At 45.4% G+C, this 10,961-nt stretch overlaps 1 protein-coding gene across 2 annotated transcripts in view; it reads right to left on the bottom strand.

Annotated features, from left to right (window-relative positions):
* Positions 1-10,961, bottom strand: part of LOC106807215 (gamma-aminobutyric acid receptor subunit beta-like) — a 64,516-nt gene that overhangs the window by 8,941 nt on the left and 44,614 nt on the right. For both annotated transcript variants that reach the window (XM_014809512.1, XM_014809504.1), the window contains exon 4: positions 8,238-8,470. In XM_014809512.1, coding sequence (XP_014664998.1) covers positions 8,238-8,470 — 233 coding nt within the window. The remainder of the gene's footprint in view (positions 1-8,237; positions 8,471-10,961) is intronic.

The raw sequence follows: 10,961 nt of genomic DNA, 5'->3' as shown, positions 1-10,961 counted from the left end.
AGAGAGAGAGAGAGAGAGAGAGAGAGAGAGAGAGAGAGAGAGAGAGAGAGAAAGAGAGCGTACAGTGCGACAGATCTCGGCAGTAGTATACGTAAGTCTCGGCGGAGGCTGGTGTGCTATGTGCTGCAGTACTGTTTGATAATTGAGTTTGCTGCGTGTATAGAGAGGTTCCGTAGGCACTACGTACGCGCTCAGTTTTCAACCGTCTTTTGGTGAATCTTAAACGTGATGTGAATGAACTCACGTGACCTACGACAAGTTAGTATTGCGTATACGCACTTGACAGCATGTGCGTGGGTGTGCATGTGTGCGTACATCCGTGCGTGCGCGTGCGAGTATGAAGGCTTGTACGTGCGTGCGTGCGTGCTTGTATTCATGCTTGTTCATGCGTGCGTGCCTTCGTGCGTGCGTACATACGTTCGTGCTCGTGCGTGCATACGCGCGTGCTTATGTGTACGTGCGTGCGTGCGTGCTTATGCGTGTGTGCGTGCGAGCAAGCCTACAGAACGTGCATGCGCAACTAAGTTCAAGTTTAAGATTGGTCAGCACCGCTCCCGTAAACACGCGCGCACCGATGTTGCTCTAGATCTCTCGCAAGGAAGCGCATAGTGCCGCAGAGACATCTCCCTTTTCCCACGTATAAACATTAATATAGGCGAGCGAATCGCACGCACCATCGCGATCGCGCGATACCGCGAGGTCCCGCGAGAACGGCCCCCGGTCACGTGATCTCCCCCAACGCGAACGCGAAATTTCGTGGTAGCAATGAGCGATGCTGCTGGGAGAAACATGCATGCTTGTTCCTAAGGGACAAAAACACACACGCGCCACCACCACGAACCGAGAGCGAATTACAAGCGAGCGCAAATTTCCGATTTAATAAATGAGGCGCTGCTAACGAATTGGGAAACTCTGCACGACATGTCGTGACGGGCGGCGGCGGCGGCGTGGGGGCGACTGCGGCAGGTGGGTGGCGGCGGCGGGCCCGTAGGCGGGCGGTCGCGGCTATTCGTGGCAGCTGGCGTGGCAGTGGCGGGCTGGTGCTGGGTGGCGGCTGTAGCGGTGCATCCCGTGGCCGGCGTCGGTGGACGGCGCCTGTAGCCGGCTCTGGTGCGGTGGGCGGCTTGGCGGTGGCGGCTTTCGCCTGGTGGCGGCGGTGGCGGCTGTGGCGGCTGTCGGTGGCCAGCAGCGCCCTGTAGCGGCCGTGGCGGCGGCTGGTGGCGGCGGGCCGTGAGGGCTGTAGCGGTGGCGGCGCCTTGTAGCGGCGGTGGCGGAGGTGGGGCGGGCCGGTGGGGCACGCCGTAACAAGACCGATTGAAATCTCCGCCGAACAAAACCGGGGACCGAAGCCCGATCGTCCGTATATAAAAAAGAAGGCAATTTCTTAACGATTTCACTCACGAGCCAAATCCGCCTTGGGTTAGTTTCTACATTCTTTGCGCGCATATATTTCTCGGGGCAATCCCATCGGGCTTGTAGAGTGAACTCTGGCGTACTAACGTGCATGCTAGCTCACACAGGGCGGTATCTTTTACTGCATGCTTGCCTGCCGACGTGCGTAACGGCATATACATTATTTACGGCGGAGTGCAACAAGCGTTCTCCTCCTCCGTTAGTGTTGTTTTGATTGGCAAACCGCTTGCCCGGGTTTACATGCAAAACCGCGGCAAAAAAGGGAGGAAAATTTTACGATCGATAAAGAATCACTATGAGCTGTCATAGAAGATACCGCGCTCAAAGAAGGGCGCTGCATGCAATTCAATAAGGGCGACGGTGGCGGCTATTCTTCGCCTTAAGCGGCTGCAAGTTGCTGAATATAAACCACTATAGACGCGACGATGATTTCGTGTCATGAAAATCCTCGGTGAATGCTGAAAGGTTCAATAGACTTTAGCGGCGGGGAAGATACACGGACGCATCGTATCCTATCTTCAGGATCCCACTCGGCGGTACGCCGACCGCTTTATTGGTAGAATTCATTCTGCTTGCGCCTCATCTTTGATGCCACGCAACGAACAACATTAGATTGAGAACGACCATTTTATAAATTCGCAATCATTGGTGTTGTTTAACTATTACTGCCACCTCGTTTATATACACACACCACACACCGCTGCGCGCGCACACGCACACACACACCACACCACAACACACACACACACACATCACAACACACACACACACCACACACACACATACACCGCCATCACACATACACACACACACACGCGCGCGCGCCGCACGCGCCTACTACACACCCGACCCGCATCGCACGTACGACGTACGCATGTAGCCACGCACGCACGCACGCACGTACGCACGCACACCACACAAACACACACACATATATATATATATTATATATACGTGGAGTAGTAGGTCGATTACTAAAGAATAAAAGTGGAAATCGATTTAGTAGACGAAGAAATTACACTGATGGGGGACAGCGATTTGTGGACGGAGTCGGGTATGTGATTGTTAGATTATGGACAGACAGTAACGGCACGAACGGTATTAATGAACCAACAGCCACTGCGGTGGACGGAAGAGAGTCCATTGATCGACACAATATCTGGTTCGATATAGCAAGCAAAAAAAAGATATTGAGAGGAAGACGAAGATGATTCAGGCAGATGAAAAAAGTGGAAAAAAAGAGATTCTGATAGACAAAACATAATGACACGACGACCAGGGCTTAGTAGACGACAAGCATTCACGAACACATATATATATCACGAATCTGGACCTGATGCTACTTATTTCCACGACAAGGAGCCTAACGTTATGAAGAAGCCACAGTTCCCGGATTTCAACCACCACTTCCCTAATGCCAGCTATTTGCGCGCCCTTGTAGCATACATCAATTCCCGGTTAACTTCGAGCATTTCGCGACACAAAGCACTGATGAACCACGTCATATCTCTCTGATGTCGCTAGCACACGATCTTGCGTCAATTATGGAAGGCGACTACATACTACACACGTATACCGACCCCAGTGTTACATTTTTATTTTGTATCTTTTGTCTAATTGTCCAATGCACATTAACGGCCTGTTCGCTACGTGTTCTACATACACACATAACCCGCGAGTCATGCGCATCGGTTTATGATGTGTGTTTCGCGCCCTAAAAACTAACTGTACGTTCGGACAGCGATTGTTGATGATATCGAAGGTTTAGAAGAAAAATGAGAAAACATTGTTAGACACGCCCATGGACAGAGCAGCCCTTTTTCTTCCCCCCCCCACCCCGGCTTTAGTTTCCTCCCTTCCCCTTCCCTCCCCCCACCCTGCCCCCCCCCCCTGTTTAATTTCATCCTGGGGAGACCCTGAGAGACATGCATGGAACCAACAAGCGCTGGGATCCTGCGTGATCGACACATAATCTGCGCTCGTAAAGAGCAAAGGGAGAAGATCATGATATTTACATGGAAACAAGAGAAGTAGGGCGAGAAGACGAAGGGGTGGAGGAGATAAAAAGTTATACAAAAAAGTATTGACGAGAACGAGCTATCGGAATGTGCTTAATCAGGTCGATAAGCAACACACAAGAGGAACATCGTGGTCGTTACAATGACGTTCACACTCTCTCATATCAACAGGCTAAAAACGAGTAATACATCAAACATGATCAACTCTGCATGCTAGTAGTTAATACTTGAGGTCGCGCCGTCAAAACGGTTTGCGACGAGTGCAGACTGGGATAGGCGAAGCAATTTTTATTTTAATTGCTTATTTTCCTCCAGGTAGGAAGTGATGCAAGTGTAATGAATGATATGTGAAAGATGGGTCCCAAAGTGACTGAGATGTAGCGACTGGCATCCATAGAAGAGAAGTTCGCCCGACAGAGGGGAAAAGATCAAAGATAACATGCGTGGATCCGGTTGGCCTCTCTCGCATAAATGATATACAACCAGCGCTAACCGTAACTACGGCAGGACGGCACCTACTCTGAGATGGATCGCAAAAGAGGGAAGACTATGGTGAACAGAACAGTGTATTCTCAGCCAAACAGATTAGAGGGTGGCAATAGTACCAAACCACTTGCGACGTTGCTACTTTCGGTTTTCAATCAAAGTTCAGTGTCTCACGTAAGGTTAGTCTAGAACTACAGGCGTCTGATTTAAAACCTTACGTTGAATCAGGAGGCGCGGCAGAGGATAAAAAAATAGAATAGATAGCGACTCTAACATAACGTCGTGAAGCAGTTATGCAAAGGTGAACAATATGGCGAATAAACCAAGGTGACGGGAAATGGAGAATGAGATGAGTTACTTTTATCGTGTTTTGTTACATAAACTTTATAATCAGTTAGAATTTAAAGAAAAGCGTGTGACCCCGGTATTGTTTTACAAACGTTGAACGCATACTTGCTTCCTATACGCCCCCCCCCGCGGATTTACTGCCGTTGATTTTTTCACTGGTAAGCGTAGTTAAAGACTTCAAGCTAAAAACGGCGCGCGTGCGCAGTTAATTTAAAAAAAAATCGTCACAATCAAAATCATTTGCTATGCCTATCGGTAGCAAAAACTAATTATTAAATACGCCGGCACTTAACTCGGCTCTGAACATAATTTCCGCTCTGAGTGCTCCCCACGTCACCCAACCCAACAGCAAACGTTAGACCTGTCTGCTCAGCGTGATGAGATACAGATGCAGATATTCCTCGCTAGCTACGCACGTCAGAAATAGTCGGCATCGACCTTCAGAGCGGTGGGGGAGGACTAGTTCCACGAGAATATCTAAGATTACACCGCGCACGTGTATAGACTCAACCGCCGAAAGAACGAGGATCGCCAGTTTTTGCTCACGCAAGCGTTTTAATTGCGCTCCAACCTATTGTGGTTATTTATGTCGAGTCAGCAGGGCTCTAATTCTGCGATGGTGTATCTAACTCACCCACCTTCATGGTGCCTTCATGTTATATACAGGTACGATACTATAAATCTCGTCTCTCCCTTCTGCCGGTTTTGCACTTCTCTCCGCTCTCTCCTCCCCGGCTTCTCGCTGCCCGCTCTCTCTCTCTCTCCTTCTCCTTCTCGCCTCTTCCTCCTCCTCTTCTCTCTCTCTCCGCTCTCTTCTCTCTCTCTCTCTCTCTCTCTCTCGTCTCTCTCTTTCTCTTCTTCTCTCTCTCTCTCTCCTCCGCTCTCTCTCGCTCTTTCATCTCTCTCTCTCGCATCTTTCTCTCGCTCTCGCTCTCTCCTCTCTCTCCACTCACTCTCCTCCTCGCTCTTTCTCTCTCTCTCTTCGCTCTCTTTCTTTTCTCTCTCTCTCGCTCCTCTTTCTTCTCTCTCTCCTCTCTCTCTCTCTCTCTCTCTCTTTCTCTCTCCCTCCCTCCCCCCTTCCCCTTCTCCTCTCTCTCCTTTCTTCTCTCCTCTCCTCTCCTCTCTCTCTTCTCTCCCCTTCAATCATACATTATCCTCAAACGGTACACAGGTACGAAAAGTCGGTTTCTACCCTTGCTCTCCTCTCGTACCAGTGCGACTACCTACAATACTATCGCCTTTCTCTCATTCTTCGTTTCGACACTCTCCTCTTACTCTGCCTCTCTCTCTATTAATACCACTTCTCCCGCATTATCATATCCTCTTCACCTAAACACTGTCTAAAAATTTCCTTAAATTTGTAAGGGAGGGGGGGCGGCCGTGTGGGGCGGCGAAATTTTCTTTCTCTTTCTCTTTTTCTCTTTTTTTTTTTTCTCTCTCTCTCCGCTTCTTCTTCCATACTCTTCCTCGCACTCTCAGTGACATCCTCCCTTTGCCGTCCTCGCTTAACACCCCTAGTCTTTCACCTCTCTCTTACCACGTTTCTCTCACCAGCCACAAGCATCCTTGCATGACAGCTATATGTCCACTCATCCTACATACCATACATACATACTACATACATACATACATTACATCCATATCCTACCCTCCACTTACCCTCTACATCTAATGCTCGTCCTCTCACTCGCATGCATGCATTGCATGCATGCATGCATACATACATACTATCACTCCATCATATCTCTCATATCTCTCTATCTTCATTCCTATACATACATACATTACATACATACATACATACATACTACATACATTACAATACATACATACATACATACATCATACATACATACATACATGACATTACATAATACATACATACATACATACATACTACAACATAACACATACCATACATACATTACAACTACATACATACATACATACATACATACACTACATACATACATAAATCATACATACATAGCACATACATACATACATACATCATTACATACCATACATACAAATACATACATTACATACATACTCATACAAATTACATACATACATACATACATACATACATACATACATACATACATACATACATACATACATACCATCATACGATACATACATACATTATATCATACATACATACATACATACATACATACATACATACATGCATATATATGCATACATGTACACGCGAGCACGTAAAATCAATGGATACGTGTGAGTATGTATAGTAGGGCCATATTTCATAGTTACATGAAAACCTTTACAACGCACTATAAATCATGCGTCTGAATATACTCCTCATTACTCATACGTTTATCCCTTCTCCTGTTTGTGTAGCGCTTGCAGTGACAACTACGACTGACGGAGTTTTGAGGGTTTACGTTACGTTGTGAAGAGAAAATCAAATAAACCAGCGTCTTAAATCGTAAAAAAAAACACTATAAAACGAAAAAAAGTCCTATAAAGGACGGTAATGCGTTAAGATTCTAGATGTGCTACCATTTCGTTCATTAGGCAGACGAAGAAGAAATATATATGAAGTATGATTGCCACGAAATTGCTTCGGTGGCTAGCCAAACGAGCGATGAAGAAAGAGTGGTGACGATTGTAAATTAATAAGAATCCCCCCTTGGACTCTACCGTAAATTAAATATTCAAGTTAGTCGAAGAAAAAAACAACGAAGAAACTTTTTTTCCCCGCAAAGAGAATGACTCCCCCAAACCAATTTGGTTTATTGGATATTTACTGCGTACGCCTGGAGTAAATAACGTAGCGCTGCTGTGAGCGGGGTTATCCAGTGATGTTTACTCTGTGTTCGCAGTACGATGATACAATCACGCAGCACCCGCCATCTGTTCGCGGTTGTTATGCCAGGCACGTCCACCACCGATGCTTCCCTCGCGCCTTACCGAGATTCGCCATCTCACGCGAGGCGTGCTAAACTCTGCGTCACTAATCAGCGCTACCAAATTATCAATCAATATGCCATCAGATGTCACGCGCTAACGCAGCCGCTTCTGTTCGCAGCGTCAAGCTGCTACTGTTAGCAGCATCGTCCAGGATTCGCGAGCCCAGCGGAGATCCTCCGGTCTCGCCTGCTTGCAGCGGATGCCGCATAACGCGGATTCCTCTTGCATGATGGGACGAGGGCTTCAGGGCAAACATTGGGATGTACAGCACACGCTTGCCGTGATTTCGCATAGCAGTCCGCGCGGCCGGGGCGTAACACGCCTGAGCTTCATTCGCGAGCACACGCACAACACAGATGCGGTGATGCTGTGAGGATTATTATATAGTGTCGTCGCCGGTCACCGGATTGTCAATAGCCAATAATTTAGGTAACCAGCCTATTCATAAAACGACGTGCCTCAATGACTAAAGGGAAAGCGTAAATGCGGACCCGGGTAGACGGTTATGAGTGAGCTAGAGATACGTAGAGATACGTGCATGAGAAATACATCATGATACGTACAAGATAATATACAGTACGTGCGTACATACATATAAACACTCGATCACACGTACACGCACTCGCACTAACACACGGACACGCGACCGCGCACGCACGCACGCACGCACACACACAGAGGGAGAAAGGGAGAGAAAAGAGACACGGAGATAATTAAAGGGGCGGCGAGAGAGAAGGAGAGCTGAGTGGTGCGGAGAAAAAGAAATAGAGTGCACGAGAGAGTGGAATAAAAGGGGCGGGGAGCGAGTAGAATAAAAAGAGCGGGAGAGAGAGCGAGAGGAGGTAAAAAACGAGAAAAAGTAACAGAAAGAGAAAGAGTGACAGTGAGAAAGCGCAAAAGAGAGATATAGACAGATAGAGAGCGAGTGGAAAGAAAGAAAATAGAAAAAGAGAGAGAGACAGTGCGAGAGAGAGCGCGCGCGTACTATACCCATGTCTATCTATATACGCACTATAATCTATATATACGCACCTCATTCCGTATTCGATGGATCCATTGCCGTAGAGTCGTACGCGCTTGTTTTGCTCCGTTACCTCGTGCAGAAATGAGTTCTTGTCGTTCGCAAAGAATGTGTCTGGCACCCAGATGCGTTCGGCGAAGTCTCCAGGAAGCGTCATGAAGTCGCCCGGAGCGTCGTAGAAGTCTTCGTATCGCAGACGAGAATCCACCCAATATTGCGTCAGGTACAGCGTCAGCGTGTAGTCCTGCGTCAAACGATGGAAGAGAGATGACGTGAAGGGGTAGCTTTGTGCGATATGTATAACATAGATGTCTATATTATGTCAAGAGTCCATAATGGTCCAAGAGTCCAATAATTTTCTATTATGGACTCTATATTACATGTCTGTCTATGTGTATAAAATAGATGTTTATATTATATGGCTGTCTATGTGTATAAAATAGGTGTCTATATTATATGTCTGTCTATGTGTATAAAATAGGTGTCTATATTATATGTCTGTCTATGTGTATAAAATAGATGTCTATATTATATGTCTGTCTATGTGTATAAAATAGATGTCTGTATTATATGTCTGTCTATGTGTATAAAATAGATGTCTGTATTATATGTCTGTCTATGTGTATAAAATAGATGTCTATATTATACACCGCTGATGTTACTATGCGTATGCCCCCTTACCCCCTCCTCCCTTCCCGGTGCGAGATTTGGGGAGAAAAGTCTAACGGAGTGAGTGATATTTATGATTCCAGGAAAACGGACGAGAATTTTTTTTTAAGAGGGACGAGAATTTCGTTGTTTTCGCTATAGTTGCAGGTTCTGCACATCGCGTATGGCCGTCGATGTGTTTACAGTTTTACTGCAATTCCATTGGCAAACGCGGTTAATAATTGAGAAATAGACGCGCTGAAATCTTTTGTTAATATTATAATATATTTAGGAACGAAATCGCTTGCTTTTTATTAATTTTTAAGTCAGCAATCACATTATCACGTACTTATGAATAAGTAATTAAGTATTATAGATTCAGCGGTTAAAAAAACGCTTTAGATCCAGGGAGTGAAATAATGCAAGGTATTTATTTGCTTAACCTTTATTTTTTTTTCACGATGCAAATACCATGAAACTGACTGTAGCGACTGCTAAATTGTGATTAAACTTAACCGTATTCATGCATATGCAAATTTTTCAAGCACAGAGTTGTGTTTGCCTGCCTAACTACTCATGGCGATCATAATCAATTTGTATGCACAATCTCTTTAACGTAAAATCTCTTTCCCATTATAAACGGAATCCATTATTCACTTGTTATCACACATGATTTTCAGTGCAAGAAATTTTTTAGCCGATGGGATGAATTTTTTGGAGCAAAGACCCGTGTTTTATTCGATGTGATTTGGGGCAAAGAGAAGGAATCATCAGCGCAATTCTCAGGTATAAGCTGTTTGATTAAAATTCTAACGTAACTTGAACGTCTAGAAAAATCAGGAAAACATCCCCCGTTTTAATTTTAATTATAATTTTAAATTCCATCGCTGAATAATGCGTTGCTCAGACTGTCGAGATGCCTATACCCGTCTGACCGTGGTTGACATATTCTACTTCTGTACAATAATGATCGATCCCCCCCCCGACCATCTAACCATTTACCATTACCATTCGTATTTGAGTTGAGTTGCGAGATATAGTGAATGAAGCGAACGGGGCCGTAGCAAACTCGGGTCATTGAATCGTCCGGTTATTGTCAATTTTACGGTCATCTACTGAGTAATTATATACTATTTTAGTAGAGAGCCAGATGTCACATGGCCTCATGGGTCATGTAAGAAGAAGATTCTATACGACAGTTATGTTTCGCGCCATTCGGATATTGCGCACGGAATGTAATTAGAGCGATTGACTTTAAAACCAATATTTAGTAGAGATAGGGTCAGTGCGAACAATCGCCATATCTGCGAGGGGAGAGATAATATAGATAGAGATAAGAAATCAATAGCACTTTCTATAAGATAGCCGTTTGAGTATTGAAACGTAAGAGTTCCGTCCTCGTCGACCAACCCCTTCTATATATATAAATATATATTTTATATATATATATTATATATATACTATTTAATCACTATATATATATTCTCTTGCTCGGCCTCTCGCTTTCTTTCTCTCTCTCTCTCATCTCCTGCTCTCGTCTCTCTCTCTTTCTCTTTCTCTTTCTCTCTCTCTCTCTCTTCTCTCCTCCTCTCCTCTCTCGCTCTCTCTTCTCTCTCCTCTCTCTCTCTCTCCTCTCTCTCTCATCTCTCTCTCTCTCTTTCTCTAGCGCTCTCGCTCTCATCGCTTCTCTTCCATCTCGCTCATGCTTCTTCTTTCTCTCGTCTCTTCTCGACTATCTATCTATCTTGTCTGTCCTGATCTATCTATCTACCTATCTATCTATTCTATCTAATCTATCTCATTTATCTATTTAATCTATCATAATCAATCTATCCATCTATTTATATAATTATTCATTCCAACCATCCATGCCATCCATACCATCCATCCATCCATCCCATCCATCCATCCATCCATCCATCCATCCATCCACCATCCATCCATCCATCCATCCTTACCAGTCCCATCCATCCCATCCCCATTCGCCAGTTGGCTCCATCATCTCATCCATCCATCGCACTATCCATACACATGACAAGTACATCTCTCCATCACTCCACTCTCCTCTCGATCTCTCATCCTATGTC

Source organism: Priapulus caudatus, unplaced genomic scaffold (genome assembly GCF_000485595.1).
Source record: "Priapulus caudatus unplaced genomic scaffold, Priapulus_caudatus-5.0.1 Scaffold10, whole genome shotgun sequence".
Classification (NCBI taxonomy): domain Eukaryota; kingdom Metazoa; phylum Priapulida; class Priapulimorpha; order Priapulimorphida; family Priapulidae; genus Priapulus; species Priapulus caudatus.
The sequence above is the reverse complement of the archived record's forward strand: the minus strand, read 5'-3'. Positions and strand labels throughout refer to the sequence as shown.